This window comes from Talpa occidentalis, unplaced genomic scaffold, assembly GCF_014898055.3.
Source record: "Talpa occidentalis isolate TD23 unplaced genomic scaffold, MPIMG_talOcc4v2.1 talOcc4.3, whole genome shotgun sequence".
NCBI lineage: Eukaryota > Metazoa > Chordata > Mammalia > Eulipotyphla > Talpidae > Talpa > Talpa occidentalis.
Genome location: NW_023603184.1, coordinates 13,146,663 through 13,166,825, shown reverse-complemented (window position 1 = coordinate 13,166,825; position 20,163 = coordinate 13,146,663). Strand labels below are relative to the sequence as shown.

Here is a 20,163-nt window from a genome sequence, read left to right as displayed (position 1 = left end):
AGGCGTCACTCTGCTTTCCAATCTCACTGATTTGCTGAAATGTCTCTGATCTTTCTGAATGACAGGCACTTGTGTGTCCATTGTCTACTGTCGAGAAGTTGGTGACCCCGCTTGGGGAGGGGTCATGGCGGTTGTCAGTGACCTGTACACGCTGACTTCTATAACTTATGTTCTTTTCCATTGACAAATCTTTTTCTTACCTTGGGATAAGAAATGCTATATTGAAGCTTTTTTTAAAATTCTTAAATTCTTTTATATTGCGGTAGCATTGGTTGACAACACTGCGTGTGTTTTAGAGGTATAGGATTACCTCCTTCAGGTGTATGTTACCACACCCCACCGATAAGGCACCCATGTCTTTTGCCATAGTCCACTGTGCCCATCTCCCCTCTGTGTCCCCCCTCGCCCTCTGGTAGCCTCAATTCAAACTCCTCTTGTGCGCTTGTCACTAGGCGGTAGTGACAATCCAAGCCTGATACAGAAGCTATGTTCTGTTGCCTTCTTGCCAGAGTCTACCAACGGATGGGATTGTTTTCATAAAGTTGGAATCACTGTGTCTGGTTACCATTCCATCAACCCCTTTCCCAGTCAACTTTATATTTTTATGTTTTAACCTGATTTATACTCACGTTATTGATTGCACTGTGTTTGGTCATAGTCATCAACCATTGATTTACTAAATCATTCCTTTGTTTTTGGTCTATGGAAACATAGCTGAAGAGGTTATCTGCTCAAATTCAGTCTGCTTAGATGTTTTCTATAGCAGCCTGAGGGGAAGGCTCTTAGTACTTGCTGGTTTGTGTGGGTAATTCATTACTTTGGGGCTGTAAGAGTGGAAATATGTAAACATGGCATTGGATTTCTTTGGGGGTTTTAGTCCCTTGTGCTTTACTTGCAATGGGAAGTGTTTACATCTCCCTCTTAGCTTCTTCTCTTCCTCCTCTTTGCTTCCCCACTATGGTTTGTTTTAAAACTGGTTTCTGGATTGACTGCCTGCTTTCTGGGGATCATTTAAATGCAAACAGGGCATCTGCTGGAGGGCTTTCCTGCCTTTCCTCACAAGGCCTGCATTTCCCCCTTCCTGGCTGTGGCTCTCAAAAAGTGGGACTCTGAGCTCGAAGAGTGTGCAGAAGAGTGTGGCAGAAATCTACCGGCTCGTGAATGCTCAAGGTGGACACCTTTCTATCCCTTTTCACTCAGAAGCCAGGGCAACCTCCCGAGCACTGTGATTTAGCTCAAAAGTGTTTTCTGTGAGTGCCTTGCTGAGGGTGTGGCACAAATAGATTTGGGGTTCTGTTCAGTTTCTGCAGATTCTTTGAAGCATTTCCAAAAGCAGAAGTTTCAAACTGCTTTCCCACATTCCTAACGGCCTTGAGACTGTCAGCTCATAATTGTGGTCCCAAGGACAACCCTTCTTAAGAGAACCTTCTGCAAACCCGGCAGGCAGCGCTACAGGCTACTTGCTCCTCTGGGGTTCCCTGTCTTTTATAAGTAACCACGTTGAAGTTGCTTCTCATCAGGCCAGGCCATTTTATCAGGCAGAACCAACATAATTAGTAGTCTTAGCAGGAAGCAGATCAGGTCAATGCCAAAGTACCATTTGCCACCAAAGAAGAAAATCCTGACAAAATGTATCACGTGGAATGTTGAAGCTGACATTCAGGTTGCCAATAACCTATATAAAATAGTACTTTACATGTGCTGTAGGAAGATTATGAGCACTTTTAATGAACATTCATAGTTCATTTTTTAAGCACTGTGTCTTTCCTGATTAAGTTAGTCGGCAAACATATTTTAAGGACCTAGTGTATCCCAAGCCTATGGTGATCTATGATGTTATTAATCACCATCAGATGTGATGTCAAAGAGAAGTAAGATAGTTCTTCATTCAAACTATGCTTCAGGTTTTCTCAGTGCTGAACTTAGGACTAACTCAGAGTTAGTGCTACCTTCATGGAGCTTAGATAGTGTTCAGAAATCAAGGAAAAAGAATGCTAGGAGACTCGGTAGAAAGATGGTTCAGGATTTGGGTTGAGAAACAAGTAATGCTTTCGTCTTTTCAGAGCACTTTGCTAATTTTCTTTTAGTAGTTTAGGGAGAGAGAGATTCATTTTTTCTACTAGAGTGCATCCAGGGAAGATGAATTTGAGAGTCTTGAAATGTTATTGTGTGCAATAAACCAACAGAACCTTCAAGCAATCCAATTCGTACAAAGAAGTGTGTCAAAGCAAGCAATTAGGTGGAAACTTGAAGTATTAGACACACTAGAAAAAGTTAGCCTGATAAGTTCCTGAATAGATTGTGTTTTCTAAGTCCAGTGAGGAGATTCCCAAAACCTTATGACTGTTGGACCGAGAATGGGAATTAGTGATTACACATTCTCCCTATTGCCTGCAGGAGACCAGAGGTCAAGAGGGAAGCTGGCTGAGTGTCGGGCAGCACAAGTCCTTGGCTTGGCTGGCTCATCCCCTCCTAGAGGGTCTTTAGTGGGTGGCAATAGGGAAAGTCAATAAGAACAACCATCCGGGAAGTTTTTGACTTCAGCAGGCGTGTTTTGTTTTTTTTTTTTTGTTTTTTTAATAAATGTTATTTTTGGAAGAACCATCCTGGAGGCATGTCATTACCCTCTTTTCAATGGTGATCTGGACTTCATTGGAATCTAGAAACCTAAACTAATTCAGGAAACAGACTCCTGCCTTGGAGTTCTCTATTTCCTTGTCTTCTGGGTGTCAAATAATTTTTTGGATGGTCTGGCACGGCTGACTTGGGTGGGGAAAACTGGAAACTCTGTTGGCGTAGCAGTTGCTTTTTCATATGACAACTCTCAAGAAGACAGAAATAATGCCCATTTCTGTCTTGCTCTCATATACTTACTTCTTGTTGGTTTCTTCCTGGCTTCTTATAGGATGAGGGCAGCGGAAACTCTTTATCTTTAATGAAGTTTCTGAGCTGAGAATGGGGTGTCTGAATTTTCCAGGGAGATGCTAAAGTTTATCTGACAGCATCATTGGTGAAATGGCTTTCTTTCTACTCTCTCTTCTGAGCAAATATGGCCTCTTGGCACAGAACACAGTGTGCAGGGTGTTGATGTTTGGTGGACAGAGATGGAGTTTTTAATCTGGAGTTCCTGGACTTCCAGTAGATTCAGTGACAGGCCACAAGGTGTTCAAGAACCACCTGAGATAAATTTTGAGAGTGTATACCTGCAAGATTGCTTTCTTGAGGAGAAATGTTGTCACTTCTATTGGGTGTGGTTTTTGAAGATTTCAACTGCTTGAGATGTTTATCCTCATGATCTTTTCATTGTTCATCTACAGGGAATCATTCTGGACTTAAGTCCAACTTGAGAGTCAAATGAGAGATTTCAAGTTGTAAAATATTACTGATTATCCTTCCTTTAATTTGAACAGAGTTCAAAATCTAACTTGGGCAGTTTTGTTTCTTTTCTGGGAACTCATTCAGAATTATAATCAAAAGTGACAGAAAGCGTTAGGTGGATGCTTGAGGAAGCTTTATCTAATTTCAACACTTTGAACACACATTCTTTGCAAAGTTCCACTCAAGTGTAAAGCTTGACTTGAGGTTAATGATTGCGGGTTGAGCTTTGAAATGCCTGTTGTCATCACACTATCACTTAACAATAATAGACCAGAAACATACAAGCAACAGCTCTAAAAATACTCCATAAATAAATGAATGAAAGCAACTTTCAAAAATGACTCTCCAGTAAATATAAAATCTTTTTCCAACATGGATTATTAAATGGCTGCTGATTTTGCTGTGAGCCTGCATTCTACTAGCACACAGAGGATCAGTAAACTAGTCTTTCTTTCAATCCATATTTGAGGACTTCTCTGTGCCAGATGCTACACAGAACATGAGCAGCGCTGAATTACTGCGCATTTGCATTTCTGATTCTGTCTTATGATTCTCAGAGACTGGAAAGATAAAACCAGGTCTTGATTTTTATCCCTAATCTTCATTCTATTATGGACACAGGCTGACTATACAGACGGGACTGGGAATAGAGGTTTTGTGGCAAGAATTCACTAAATGATGTTTTCATAATTGATCCAGTTACTTCAGCTGTGTACTCAAATAGCCATGCAGCAGCTCAGGAACAAAATAATTGGATATGGTCCTGGTTGGGTAATTCACAGCCAAAGACTCAGGATCGAACAACAGCAGCAACGACAGGTAAACTGTTATGTCTTTTGCTTATCTGTTGTCCTGAATGACAGGTCTCTCAGTGTTAAAGGAAACAGTATCCATTATCATGATGGGGAATTTTCCTCCTACTGCTCCTTCACCCTCCTTTGTAACCACAAGGTGTGAGACCTTTTCATTTATCTGAAAGGCCTGTGGATCGAGGACCTTTTAAATATCCTATTTGTTTCCTTCTGGAGATATGCTCATAGAATCAGAATTATTTTTCTCTTCAGAAGCTTTGGAGATTCATTCAAAATGTGCATTCTAGAAAGAAGTCAATTAGAAAATCCATACTCCCTGCTGATCTAATTACCAGTCAGTAATAGTAATAGTAGGAAGGAAGGACTGCTTTATGGATGGAAACTATAGGCCCTGGGCCCTGGATACCTGTTTGGATAATTGAAACTTCCACTTAATATGTAGGAAGTGATTTGTTGCTTTACATCAGAATCTAGGGCTCTAACAAGCTCCCTGGATGTTTAACTATTTACTCTAAATTATTGCAAAGCATTTTGACATGAGAGATTTTGTGGGAAAGGATTCAAAGTCTGTTACAAAGGTAGACTACAATTATATTTTCATTTAGGAGCTTTTGTTGATGGAGGAAATGTCTGCAATTCAAAATAATTAGGCATTCTTTTTCTAGAAGGAGAGTAATAAAATTGGTTTTTTACATTTGTTTAACTCATAAGACATTTACTAAAATATTAGTAACTAATAGAATAAGCTATTTTTATTTCAACAAATACTAGCATAATGAAACTAGTGCTGATGTTATGTTATGCTTGCATAACATAGTGATTAATGGGCTGATGTGTGTGTATGTGTGTGTATGAAAGAGGGGGGTGAGATTGCAAGATAAATATACTATTTTTAAAAAGCATATTGTGACAATCATTATGAAGCACGTCTTACCATTGCTTCATCTTGGGTCACTTCTGGGCTTTCTTGATAGCTGAAGAAAGCAGTCTAGGTCAGCTTTCTTTCACATTTGGTGACTTAAACTTGGTTTCAGCATCCCTGCTTGAATTTTTTCTGGTTTTTCATCTACTCTTATCCAATATTCTTCTGATACATTGCATGGTTGCAGAAATGGCAGTCTTTGGAAGTTTCCAAATCAGAACTCTTGCTTCTGTTCTTATTGATGAGATCATTGGGTCACTTCATCTCTGTCTTTCCTGACTGAATACTGTATTTTCAAGAACTGGGACTCAAAATATTCTGTTCTGCTTTGCAAAGTTGGTGTTTATATGAAAAGTGACCATGGACAAGGTTACTAGAGGATTTGGACTCTGCATGGAGGAAAGTAGAAAGGCTTTTTTTTTTTTTTTTTTTTTTTTTTTTTTTTTTTTTTTTTTTCAAAATTCATCTGTCATTCTTCCCTGTCTTTAAGAGTGCTGGGGTTATAAGTCTTAGACTGCTGGCAGAAATATCATATCCTAAATTCTTGGACAATGATATTGGTTGGTCAATACAGACTGTATAACAGATGAAGTACTACTAATCTGAAGAGCTGGGTTTTAAAATAGACTCTCAGATTTGAAGAGGATCTTAAATGGTCTAGTTCAGTCAATAGCTCTAATCATTTAATCCCCTGTACAAGTTTCCTGCTAAGTGACCTTCTGATGGTAGTGATCATAATTCTCTATGAAGAAGCTCATTGTTGGTTAGTTCAGATTACTGCCTTTTGAATCCAGCATTTGGAAGAATATCCATTTCCCAAAATTCTGAGCACAGGTCTTAGCTTGACCTTTTGAGAGTGCAGACAAAATTATAATCCCTTTTACACTATAGTTTTTCAAAATTCAAATATAGTTCTCATGTTTCTCTTGAGAACTTTGTTATATAGCTTATCTGCCCTCAGACAAGTGAGATCTTGCAGCACAATTTTTTCATCTCTAAGATGACAAGCATGAACCAGATGGTATTTAAGGTCCTTAAATCTCTGACATTCTATGAACTCCAGTCTGGGCCATGGAAAGAAATGGGACTTCTGTGCTTTTTTCTTTTCTTTTAACCGTCTAACTCAAGTATAGATGATTGTCTTGAATAGCAAAAGAGTAAGAGCATACAGGATGCTATTCTTTAGGAACTGATAATTAATTTTTCAATGATCAATTCAATTGTAGTTACAACAGCTTTGATGAGCACTAGTGACACAACTCCCAAAACAGCAACCAGGAAACAAGAAGCACATGATTGGTTTTCATGGTGGTTTCAACCATCAGAGACTAAGAATCATCCTCACCCAACAACAAAAATGGCTGGTAATGAGTTATGATTATCTCATGTCATATGTTTTTTGACAATCTTCCATAATTCTCATTGATTTATGGGATATTGTCAAAGTCTAAAGTCTTTCTGGTTTCATAAATTATTTCTTTGATGACTTTAGAAAGATCATAAGTTCTGAGATACTCAACATTGTAGCATTAAATAATCAGATTTCTTCTTTCTACACTTTGGAATTAATAGAGCATGGAGGAGGCTAATAAGGAGGAGGAACCAGGTCTTTCTTGATGAGCGAACAAAATTTTGACTTTGAAAGCTATTCTACAATGACCAAAACATAAAAAGTTCTTGACTTTTCATAAGCAAATAAAATAAGATAATTAAAGCTAACAAAATATTTTAAAAAATCATCATCAATGAAACTATTTTGGGATTAAACACTTATAAAAAGACAAATAGTCATTCCAAAAAATAATCTGGAGCTCATTCAAAATATTGGAAACCTGTTTTCAGTAGAGACATCTCTTACTGTAACCACTAAGGAAGGTAGAAAGTAAAAGGTTTCTATATCCTTTTCTGTAAGTGTATCTAAAAAAAAGTGAGGATTTCTCAAAATGCCAGCTACTGTACACTTTAGTGACCCCTTTGGTTGATTAATAAAAGCTCTCTTTTAATTGATTAATTTCTTTGTTCTCTGCTAAACCATTACTGGGAACTGCAGTGAAGTTTTCATGTGCTCTCAGAGCTACGGTGATTTGGTGCTAGAGAAGATTAAAAAATGATTTAGCAAATTGTGAATACAATTATGGGAGTTTAGAAATAAATAAATATGTGTTTAGATTCCAATGTTTTTGTGAAGATGATTTGACAAAGCAAATAGGCACATATGAAATCTTCCCTTTGTATTCTTGCCATCTTATCTTTAATGGCATATGCTTAATAGGTTAACAACAAATGTCTTTGGAAGAAAGGGGGAATTCCGTTCATTGGCCTCTTTTCCTTTTATGGAGTTATGTCCATATTTATTCTTTTAACTTCCTTTAGAAAACAGTCAATTGTAAAAATCATAACCAATTGCTTTTAGGCCTATATATTAGCTTCAGGAAAAAAAGAATTTGGGGAATACAATCCAAACCTCTTTACTTTATTCTTGCAATCTTGGGAACTCCATTATACATTCTGTGCCTGACTTTCTTCCTTTATCAAATGGGTTGCACAACATCCAGTTCATCCACTAACATGAGTCACCACAACAGGTACGGATTCAAATATCATCTCAGCAGGCTGGGAGCCAACTGAAGAAAATGAAGATGAAAGAGACAAACACCCCAGTTATTCTGGATCAGGCATTGATGATGATGAAGATTTTATCTCCAGCACCAGTAAGAATAACCAATTACAGTAGAACCATTCATGCAAGTTTCTGAGTGATGCCCAATAGTGTCTATCTAGGGAAATCTAATCTGAAATATGAGCATGACCTTATCATCATATCTTACTTGTACCTTGATGAGATTATGAAGGAAGAAATAGAATTTTTTGAATGGAAGCAAAACACATTTGGAGAAGAAATGGGAAAGATATATTTCATAAAATTCCCAATGCCTCATGATATTTATTTCTTTTTTTTTTTTAAATAGGGACTGCTCTATGAAGTCTCTTTTAATTATTAAGCCTTGTCAGAGGTGGCCTAGTAAAACATTACAATAAATATTGTGTACCTACTCTGCTAGGTGTTTGAAACACAAAGATGAAAAAAAAATACCATAGAATTCTTGCTTTCAAGGATCTCATGGTCTATTGAAGCAATAAAGTTGCAGAATGTGATTGGAAGGGTATTAGTTAAATTTGTAGATGATCCCAAATTGAGGCTTAGAATGTTCTAGAAAGGCTTAAGTTGAGAACAAGAATTCAAGAATTGTCATAGTTAATCAAAAGCTAGTTGAGATCAAGATAATTAATCCAGAGTTTTAACAAACAAGATAGACAAAAATAAAACAGAAAGATACAGAAGAGAAGGACAGATGTCAGCTGAACTTTAACAACATATTGCCAACTATTAAAGCAAATGTTGAAAACATTGCATTATAGTGTGACAATTGTAAAACTTTTTGAGAATAAGGATGGAAATTGAGCTGAAATAACCTTTAAAATGCAAAGGTTGGTGTCACAGTCTATCTTCATGGCTATTTCTCACATATTCCTATAATGACCTAAGATGTTGCTAAACAGAGACAACAATCCTAGACTTGGCTCCATCATAATTCTGTTTTTCCTTGCAGATGATGTGTATTTGGGGTACTGCATGAGTCCTCTCTGGTTACTAAAGTTCTGTTTGTCCTATTAAAACCTGAGAGTTTCATCCCCAAATGGCAGTACCCAGAGAGAGAGAAGTCCAAAAAATAGCTCACATGTTGGAGGCATCTCAGTATATGACACTGATATAACCAAGACTTGAGATGAATAGGATGCTTTATATCTCAGTTTTTAAATGGGTATAGTTCTTAATTTGGACAACTCTGCAGAGCTTAATCAGTTGAATAAAGGAAACTCTAATAACTTCAGAATGACAACCAAGTAACCCAATCACTGGAGCTATACTATTACACTGTCTTTTGGGTTCAGGATATGGCCCCATCAATAAAGACGTGTTCCTTAGTACTTGAGAAACTCTCTTGGGTGACAAATCAATCAGAGAATAATTTATATGATTAAACTCCAAGAAAACACTTCCCTTGGCATTTTTCATCTCTGTGACCACTTTCCAACTTCGTCCATTTTTCTGCTTGGGGCCCATGCGTGTCATTCAGTAGGATGCTGTCTTCCGTAAGGGTATGATGTTACCTTTCCATGCTTATTGAGAATATGGCTCATAATATTTCTGTGAAAAAGAGCACTACAGTTCTGAATGGAATTTTGTATTATTTGGGTATCAAAATAAAGTTTGAAAGAATTAGGATGGATTTATAAATGACCTTTCTACTAAAGATACTGAATCTGAATTTGTCATGATCCTTTTGCCAGGGACCTTTTCCACTCTCCCTCCTGTTTTGAGTGACCACATCAGGGTGCTGGTGGATGTATATCTCATCTTTTTTTTTCGGTGAGCTGCTGTGATGGTGGTTGGTTACCTATGGTGTTTTTCTACTGAATGTATATACCTTGTTTTTCTTTAATTGGCTATGAATGGCTTGCTTGTGAAATGCTTTGTATTTGATGAGAATACCATAGGTATTTGATAAATCTGCAAAATGTATAGCTAAATCATATAACCATTCTGCATAGATATTCGACCTTAGACTCACCTAGAGAAAAGCTATGGCTGCTCAGCGTGTTTCTTTCCCACCAAAACTACTAAAGGCATAAAGTGATCATCGTGGTATAACTTTCAGGTCTTTACCTCTTCAGCCTGTGGATCTACATGTAGCACACATGCCAGTGACACAGAGTCCCTTGGGCTTTTCAGTGCCAAGGGCCATTACAACTGCATGGATGAGCAAAATTCTGACATTTTTGGTTATCCTCGGTGGAGGGCTGGCGTTTTTAAACTGTCCTTCCTCCTGCTGCAGTTCTTTGCCTGTTTCTCCAGAAGATCTCATGTTCTGACCTCAACTATGCTATGACAGAGTTTAAAGGACACTGAGATGCTTAAGAATATGGCTGAATCAAGCTGAAGTCTCTCTCTACTTTCCCTCCATTTCCACTCAATCATCTATACAAGCTGATATACATGATTCACGATATAGACTACAGAAGGGGGAAATGTGCAAAACAAGTGGTGAAGGCTCAAGAAGTAACGTTATCTTAACTACTTCAATCATCATTATCACAGTTTCAACGACAACACCAGTTCCTATGCACCCAGGTGAGAACATGGATTGGACTGTATGGAGACCAGCTTCTGTGGATCCAGAACTATTACCTCAGACAACCACAAGCATGAATGGTAATGGGTTATGCATATTTAATGAAAGATTTTTTTTCTCAAAGTCTATGATGCTGCCTAGGCCAATCATCAGTACACAGTGGGAAGTTTAGTTACTGTATCATCACAAATTCTTAGTGAGCTTTTATGAGGATACTCAATTTGACTTGGGAGTCATTTATATACTGTACCAGGTGGGAACAACATATTTTATGTTGCCTCATTGTAAAGATGAATATCTTGACAATATGGTTTGAGTAGAATAAAGGATAATCATTAAGAAATGTCATGCCCATTGGAGATTGGTGCCCAGAGCATTAAATAGCCTGTCCCTTAATGGGAGAACAGAACAATCAAAGGTCAGTTGCTAAAAAGTCATAGTGTATATAACCATCATCATGACAGATGTGGACAAAAGTGGCACCAGTGCTTATGGGGAAAACTGGACCCAGGACCCTCACCCTCCTCTCATTCACCATGAACATCAGAAGGAAGAGGAGACCCAACATTCTACAAGCACAAGTAAGAAGGATGGTGTCAGAGGTGCTGGTGTAGACGAGTTCGTTCCAGCGAATAGGGAAGACTTTTCTTAAACACTGATCACATCTATATTCACACAGTGATTTCTTTTATCCCCAGAGAATAAAAAAAATTGCCAAATCTGTGCACAATTTTTTAGAAATTGGAAGAAAGATGTTAACTTGTCAAGTTGTCCCAAATGCCAAAATGTTGAAAAGTTACAATGCTTTTAAAAATCTGAGACAGAATTTTTATGTCAAATATTCCTAATGATTTTATTTGGGTGATTTGTGTGTTTATGGATGTAGGAAAAGTGTTTTCTTTGGGTGCTTAGCAGTGGGATCTGGAAAGAAAACTTGACAAGCACAATGATTTTGGAATCTATCCTTTTGATAAAGATCTTTGAAGACTCCAGTTTCTTTTTCACATTCTGGTCCATGCTGCATTGTGGAAAGGCATCCGTTAGGTTCTTTGGGGGAAAGTTCATAACTTAGATGGCCTGTGTTTGAATTCTGTGACTCTTCTTTGTCTTTAAGCCTGAGGTAACTTGGGGAAGGCTTTGATGCTATTATTCCTACTTGCGTGCAAACACCTCAGGTTTTCTAACTTTAGGAACAACAGTTGGACTGTGAGGGTAGAATTAAAAAGTAAGAAGTGTATTTACTCTTATTTATCATGTTTGGGATTTAAAAAAATAAGCTTTAATTTTGGGTAATAGCTTGTAGCATTTTATAAACTATGATTTAACTCTCATTCTCATAACCTTGGATACTCCTAAAAGGAAAAGATAAAACACAGACACACACACACACACACACACACACACATGCACACACACATGTCAAATGGAGAAGCCAAAGGAGTTGGGAATCCCTGGTTTGAGGGATGTCTTCAGACATCAGCTAGGACATAGGTTAACAGGTCCTGAGATTGATACTGAATGTGTCCAACAGGGATTCACTTCATTACTTACCCCAATAGGTTTCATATACCATGAAAATGATGGGTTGAGTTAATAGAGGAATTTTCTGATAGAAGGAAATAAGAAGCAGAAGTCTATTGAGAATGGGATTCTGTAACAGTTCCCGTTGGGTCTTAATAGCATAGCTTAGAAATTATTTAAGACAGTTTATATTTAAAAAGCAGAAAGCTACTTAAGAGGCTTGGAATTAATGAGCATGTTGTCAAAAGATGTTCTGGGTGGGGCATCAGTGCTGGAGGGGAATTGAAAAGTGCACTTAACAAAGCAGGAAAGCAGCAACAGCTCCCAGCTCCAGCAATTCTTACAAAACACAAAGAGAATCTCATTGACTTTTGCACTTTATCGAGAGAAAAACAATTTCCAAAAGAAAATCAACCTTCATATTTTACAATGAATATTCCAAACCATGCTAACCCATATGTTGAAAACAACACAAGGATTATTGTGTTTTTAAAGATAGTGTTAGAAGGAGGATGGAGTAGTGTGTGTGTGTGTGTGTTCATGTGTGTGCACACATGCATGTTTCTTTTTTTCTTTTCTTTTCCCCTTTTTTTAATGAAACTGCAGTAGATAGTCTTATGCTTGGGTTAACTTTTCTTTTCATTTTTTTGTAATTATACTTTGTGGTTCTTCTAACTTCATTATTTGTCAGGAGGTAGCAATTTAGTCAGTGGGAGGCAATATTTAGGATTTAGATTTTTTTCTCCTCCCTCTGGATAACCAGTTAACCCCAAGAATGTTTTGCCAAGGCAAAGATAAAATGGGGATAATAAGTTTTACTTTAAAAATATTTTTGCAATTATCAAATTACACTTATCAATTTTCTAAAACAATGAATTACAATCAATTCTAAGAGAGAAAAATGCTTTGGCTTGACAAGTTTAAAGACTCATTTCTTGATTAACTAAAAGTTTGCTGTTAGTTGTGATAGAAGAAAATGTCAAAGGCTTAATGATTTTTCCCAAAGACATCCTGATAGATTTTTTTACTCCATTCATTTTGTCCTTTTTAAAACTGAAATATTGCAGCCAGTCTCTTTGCAATTATACTGTAACACTAGTATTGTTTTTATAATGCAAAACAGTGGCTAGAATAGTTTGTCTTTCACTGAGTTAATTTTATGGAAAAGCAATTTTGTCAATTTTATTTACTTATTTTTAAGATTAATTTATTTATGCATAGGAGAACTGGGGTATAGGCCAGAGATGAGGGCAGGGGTTGGTGAGAAGATTCACCAGAGACAGTAGGGAACTGAATAGGAGGACTGACTGAAGTACACTGCTAAGGGGAGCAGCGGGTAAGACAGGAGAGGTCTGCTGTGCCACGTTAGCTCCCTGGCCAGGGATCAAACTCACACAGTGTTATAGTGTGATAGAGCTTAGACTTAACCCCTATGCTACCAGGGAGGCCAAATTTTATCAATTTTAGATACCACATACATGTTCCCTCTTACTGTACTAGTGGAGTAGAGTCCCTTTCATTGCCAATATCTTTCATGCTGGACAGACACTGCTGGTACATTTCCAGTGCACATGGTTGTGGAGTGTGGTCATGTGAGCCCATCTCTACTGGGCTCATCTTGTCATCTATTGTTATGTAATCTATCCCTCTCCCCCATAAATCACTGGAGCAAAGAGGTGGACTCATAGGGTGTATGATGTCATAGGCTATAGAAAAATAATGCTGGGAATTCATAAACCATGGTCTAGTCCTACCTCTGTACCAATCAGGCTATCTGATTCTGAGCAAATCAAAACTTCTTTGGGGCCCCATTTTTTCTTCTGAAAAAATGAATGGTTTGGATCATTTACTTTCCAATATCCCTTTCAGAAAATCAATGCTTTCCTTTTCTACCTTTTGTCCCACATGTAAATGTCATTAAGGTGGAAATATATGGTTTGGTGAGGAAATTGAACAATAACAGCTCACAATTCACATTCTTCTCACAGCCCAGGCAACTCCTAGTAGCACAATAGAAGAAACGGCTACCCAGAAAGAGCAGTGGTTTGGGACTGCATGGCATGGGGAGTATCCTCAAGTGCCTAAAGAAGATTCTGACTCAGCAGCAGGGACACCCGGTAATGGATGGGTTAACAAAGAAAATTTGGTGGAAACTTTCTCTTGGGTTAAATGTTGGATATTGAAATGACTGAATGGAAAGACATTGAGGGAATCATAAGATGTCATAAGATGTTCAGGTTCCTTAATAGATTATAATGCAGTCAATGAATAACAAATCACCTGAACAAGAATGCATATAAAAGCACATGAAAGAGAGCCAAAGAATTAAGTCCTTAAGTATGTCACTTTCAGAGTTAGTTTTGAGCATACCTGAGTGAGATTGTAGTAGAGGGTCTAATCTAAAAAACTCCATTTGTTTTGTAAAGGAATCTACTTTGTGATATGGGCCCTACCTTTATAGCATGTGGTTCTCTATAAACTTGTTCAGAACCCCCGTGTTTGAAGAAATGGAGTCAGGCACTTGGAGAAAAAAAAACTGTCTGGTGTCATTTCACCCTTTTATCATGTCTACTTGGTGGTTTCTTCTTGGATATAGAATGGCTTTTAGATTTACAAGAAAGACACCTTTTTTGTTCTTGAATTGTGGAATTTTGGAAATTGGACTCATGTCTACTTGGTGTCAGATAACGTGACTCTTCAAGTTCCTATGTATGATTCTTTTCTCTGTGTGAAAGAAACATTGAAATGCATCCTGTATTGAAAATGAATGCAAGTTTCATATTCTCACTTGGTACCAGAGAGAAATATTCCCATGTATCTGTTTGTAATATAAAACATAATGCAAAATGTCCTTTTAGTGTATGGCAACGTCAGAATGCATTTCTGGAAAAGCAGTGAATTCAGTGACTGGTTATTTGGTGTGGTTGTTGCTAAGGGACTACTACTGTAATTTTTTCTACCTATACTTTTCCATTGACTCAGAAAAATGTGATAGGATGTGCTGCATTCTTATATGTCTTCCATTGCCACAAATTCTATTGTTTGAAAGCAGAGTTTCTAATGGATTCCATTCTTGCCTTTGAGGTGAATGATGTTTACTTTCACATTTATCTCTTGGGAAGCTGTTACCTGATTACTTCTCTAAGTCATTACCAGCTAATGTGCATTTCACTGGGATGTGGTTGTCTCAGAATGACTTCACGTGCTTGGACTCGTATACTTCCTCCTCTAGGGGATGTGGAAGCAAGGCCTGGGTCAAGAAACTACTTCTCCTTCACTTTTACTTGACATCTATAATTCATCCTCTATCCATTGGAGAAGTCATTAATGCTTTCATGTCCTCCAGTACACATACTGATTGCTAAGAAAATGAGTGTGAGTGGATCTATACTTGCTAACACAATCTGCATTTATGCAACTTTCTGGCCTTCTCAGAAGATAGTTTCATTTTCTTTTCTAGAAAATAAAGTCTTTTTTAATAAGTCAGTGTATTCCTGGCCAAATGTTGATTAACGCTTTGACAATTGCTTGAACTGCGTCATCACAGCAACCTCAGCCCATGAAAGCCATCCAAGTCAAAGGATGACAACGCAGAGTCAAGAGGACAGTTCCTGGAATAATTTCTTCAACTCAGTCTCACATCCAATGGGAGAAGGTCATCAAACACAAGGGAATATGGGTAATAGCCTCTGAGCTTTTAAAAATTATATATTATGCTTTTGAAAGCTATCAAATAGCTATTCTTTAGAAATAAGTCCTTGGTTTTAGACCAGTCTACTTTCCTATGAAAACTGAAGTCCCTTCTTAGAAGTCATGTGTACATTCTTGTGAATATGAAATTGTACACCGAGAGAGAGGAATTTGGCAGGATGGATAAAGAAGAATTAATCCTAAGATGATGAAAGTGGAAATTATTTTCTCCAAAGGAGAAATCTCAAGATTTCTTTTCCATTTACTTTTAAGAGGAGGGTTTTTATAAGGGTGAAGTGGTATATTCAGTAACTATTTCCATTGTAATGATTATTTCCATTATAGGCCCCCAAATAAAACTTGCTTTGGTAGGGAAATCTTAGAGGATAAAAAATTAATAAGTACTCATTGCAAAAAAAAAAATAACAAAAAAGCACAAAACCTTGTTATTTACATTTGCCACATTTAGAGATAAATATGCCCAGTGACTTAAGGTTTAGGTCACTCTTGGTCCTAAGTGAATGTTTGTGAATTTAATGAGTAGACAACTTTTATAAGAATGAAATCCCTGTTTTCTTAAATATATTTACCTATAAACAATTTAAAAACAATTAAATGAGAGGAAGAGAGAGAAAGATGTTAATTGTAGTTCTAAAAGATTGGGAGATTGTGATTTTGACCAATTTTCCATTCAAAAGGAATTCTTCCTTTATCAAAATTGATAGATAGTAGATAGATAGATAGATAGACAGATAGACAAATTATCATCTGGATTACAACTTCCAAGGATATGCATAGCACAAATCTTACTGAAATTACTAAGAGTGCAATGACAATGTCTCTAGTATTGAATTGAACAAAGGTATATCCAAAATGAATCCAATAGTTTTTATGTTTTCATTTCCTTGGAATTAATAGTACATCTCCAGCCTGATGAATAGAAAGAGAGTCCATTAGATTGATGAACAACATGTCAAGGACATGAAATTTGGGATAAGAAAATCAACCACATTTTGTTCTATAAGATCTTGATTATCTTTTCTGTTTGTGTATAAAGAATTCAGTGTAGATATGGGTACCCAATATTCCAGTATTTTCTCCTGGAGTCATCTGGAACTCATTAAATCTCTCCAGAGGCATCAATGTGGGGTGAACTTTAAATCAGAGGGTTAGCAATAGTGATGGTGTTTATATTTGTCCTCTACTTAACCCAGGGCTTATTATTTCAGCAAAATCAATTTGTGATCATTATTAGAAACATTGATAAATATTTTAGGGAAATTTCTGTACCACTTATTGTACATACTAAATTGCAAATTAATTGTGTTTATGGGAAGAAAGATTCATTGACATCTACTGTTTATTTCTTGCCTGTGGATACTCCTTGTAGCCTCCATCTAGGTCCTGTTTGATGATAATATCATTTTTTATGGGCACATTCACTTTGTGAAGTGAAAGAGGACTAAATGAGGGAAGAGAGCTGTAAAAAAGTTCTTTTGCAAGTAAGGGGATGTGAAAAAATGGTGCCTGAAACTGCTTACTGAGTCTTTTCTCCACGTGTCAGATTGCATGTATGTCCATAAGAAAAACAGTGAGTTTGAAATGGAACAAGTCACACATGAGTCTGTTTCTGTCTCTGCAAGACTTGGGAAGCCTACCATGTGCTCATTTAGAGTTTATCTAGACTCAGCAAAAATAAACAAAATCATAGCTTAAATGAAAGCCAGTTATTTCTTATGATACTCCTTTGAAGAAACAGTCATATATTCTAATTCTTTTTTTTTAATTATTTTTATTTATTTATACAAGCACTGGGTACAGTCAGAAGCGCGGGAGGGTGAGAAAATTCACCAGAGCCAGAGCGGGGAACAGAACAGGCAGAAGGACCGAAGTACACTGCTGAGGGGAGCAGCGGGCGGCAGGAGAGGTCTGCGTGCCATGTGGGACCCTCCTCCGGTGGCCGGGGAGCAGCCGGGGATCGAACTGGCGCTCCAGAGGCTGCGAGCAGCTTCGCAACCCAGCGCTCAACCACTGCGCCACCGGGGAGGCCCATCATATATTCTAATTCTAAAGACATGAATTAGTCTATACTTCCTTATTTCTTGTACAGGGTTGAATATAAAAATAATTTGACTGTAGACCATAGACCACCCTCAGGTAGTGGTTTAGCAAATCAAGTAATAACGATGATTTAATTCCTTCAGATATGGACACCAGTGATAGTACAACACTTCCACCTTCTGAAGATCAAAATACAGGTTGGGTGGAAGACTTGGAGAGGCCAGGACCCTTTTCAATCACAACTCGTAAGGACAATGACAATCAGCCCTTTATTGATCTGTATTCTGTATTCCTGCCTTAGTTCTTGCTCACATTGGCTCAGAAATAGAGCTTGGTGGTGGATGGATGCAATTGCTATGTGGCTTAGCTCAGCCCAGAGCATAAAAGCTGTTTCATTGTATATATTTTCTTGATGGGGTTCTTTAAACCTGATTTTGCCTTCAGTCTTGTTGCTTTCCAGATTCACTGACTTTATGTTAAGAAAATAACCAGCTAGGGTGTGGGACTCCATTTAAGTTGATTTTCCTTCACTAAGTGGTTAGTCAGTGAAACACAAGACCACAGTCAGGACAATGGTTTCTTTATGTTTTAACTGCCCATCTCCTTTGATTCCCAATTTTCCTGCGTTCAAGACAGATAGGATTGTTTTAATAGTTGTCAAAGGTATTTTTGGACCAGATAATCATAGATAGTAGAAAAATCACATAAACCTACAGAAGAGAGGAAGATACTGTTTTTGACAATTGACAAAGATGACAGGGCCCAGGAAACAAAGAGCAGCTTTTGCTAATATCTCATACTATCACTGAGGATCTGGTTGAAGCAATGCCAAAATTCTAGAAGCCTTAAATTCCATACCATATACAAGGTTATCCAGAGATCAGCCTAAAGTCATTCATAGTTTCTTTGACAGAATATGAAAGAAATCTAGAATTAAGAGGGCCTCATTGCTCTGCTCATGTGAGCCTTTTTAGGCCAACGGAAAAATAAGCAAGCATGTGCTTATCATCAACAATGTAAACAGCACAGTGTTAAGCCTGAAAGGAGATGCAAATAAGCATAAGAAGCCTTCTTGCCGAAGGAGGGTCTTGTATTTCCATGTTATGCCTCTGTTGACTGTTATTCTGATGTGGGTTTGGATCTTGGTGGATGTCTCTCTCCTGGATATAATGTTTACTTGGTGGTGGTCTTGGCTTAAGAGTGAGCTTAATGAAGTGCTTGCACCTGTAACTCAGAGGTCAGTGCCTTTCTTAGAAGAATACAAAAGAAATTAACTCAAAACAGTTAACATGATTTCAGATATGGGCAACAGTTCAAGCTCATATTGATAATGTCAGTGGGAGCACTGTGTTTGCCCAGGCAAGCGTTTCTTGGCATTTCAGTGCAGTGATGAGAATCCCATCCACAGATAAGAAAGAAAACTTGATAAAAGAGTAAAAGTCAACCTCCATTTAATCTTCCTTAGGCAGTACTTTAGTATTTCCTTTTATAATTCTGCTATGAGTTACTTGAGCAGGTGCTTCTAGATCAACTTCTTCCTTTTTTGTGATTACAATACTACCTGCACTCATGGGGTTTGTTTTCTCTACAGTCACACTTCTTGACCTGTATAATAAGGGGCTCTTGATAGTTGGTAGAAACACTGGAATTCAAGCACTCTTTTTTCCATATCTCTGTGTTGAGTGATTGGAAGCAATGCTAGTATTGGGCCAGGATGATCCAGAGTGGATAATTTCGGCCCAGGCTTCACCATGGCATTTTACCTTTGTTGGTTATACTAAAAAGCAAAGGATTTTAGGAAATAAATAAACACAAAATAGAAAATCTGTTGTGTATTTCTATCAATCAGAGGAAAATGGCATGCGTAAACCTTGGTATTCCAATGCCTCGATCAATTTGACATTAAAATAGCTGGACCCTTCCTGTTGGCAGATAATAAGATTTGTTTCATGACTTAAATTAATGCTGACTTCATCCCTCATTGAAACAGAACAGAGTCATATGCAGAGTTTCTCTACATTACAAGGAGACTTGGAAGAAGATAATGACCATCCAATGACTTCTACTCCAACATCTAGCAGTAAGGATTATAATCCCCAGTTGGTTTCAGCTATTCATAAACCAACAAATAATCGGTGTTTTTGCAGTGTCTTTGGTGGTGGTACATTAATTGACTGCTGTTCTGTTATTACTTTTGATCATAAGGTGTGGCTGGTGATGGTCCTCTGATTTTTCTGCTTTGAAGGCCTCTTTGAAATCATTGTACATTAAGTGCAAACTTCATTTCTGAAAGGTTGGTTTCCTTAAACTGTCAGTGACTTGATTAAAAAATAACAGGTCACCTATATATGATTTATAATTGATGTAAAGATTTGGACTATCAAGGTATCACTTTCTATTTCCCTTGCATTAATGATATTTTACCATTTATTCTCTGGACAATAAATCCATGGTGCTGGTGACTAAGCAATGTCCTTCTGGCAAAAAGAAAATAATCAAAGTCTCAGGTCTTTAAAAATTTGTGTTTGCTATTCCAGTTGCAGGCAGCATAATTCAATTAAGTGATTTATTTCCTCAACTGCAT

General features: G+C 37.4%; 1 protein-coding gene across 8 annotated transcripts in view; it reads left to right on the top strand.

Annotated features, from left to right (window-relative positions):
* CD44 (CD44 molecule (Indian blood group)) overlaps positions 1–20,163 on the top strand; it is an 84,231-nt gene that overhangs the window by 47,942 nt on the left and 16,126 nt on the right. The window contains exons 6-13 of one of the 8 annotated variants that reach the window (XM_037522468.2): positions 6,348–6,476; positions 7,698–7,823; positions 10,274–10,387; positions 10,772–10,888; positions 13,817–13,945; positions 15,376–15,507; positions 17,723–17,824; positions 19,570–19,659. The exons of 2 other annotated variants lie outside the window; for them this stretch is intronic. In XM_037522468.2, the coding sequence (XP_037378365.1) occupies positions 6,348–6,476; positions 7,698–7,823; positions 10,274–10,387; positions 10,772–10,888; positions 13,817–13,945; positions 15,376–15,507; positions 17,723–17,824; positions 19,570–19,659 (939 nt within the window). The remainder of the gene's footprint in view (positions 1–6,347; positions 6,477–7,697; positions 7,824–10,273; positions 10,388–10,771; positions 10,889–13,816; positions 13,946–15,375; positions 15,508–17,722; positions 17,825–19,569; positions 19,660–20,163) is intronic. 5 more of the 8 variants (XM_054699271.1, XM_054699272.1, XM_037522463.2 and 2 more) reach the window with 5 other exon arrangements.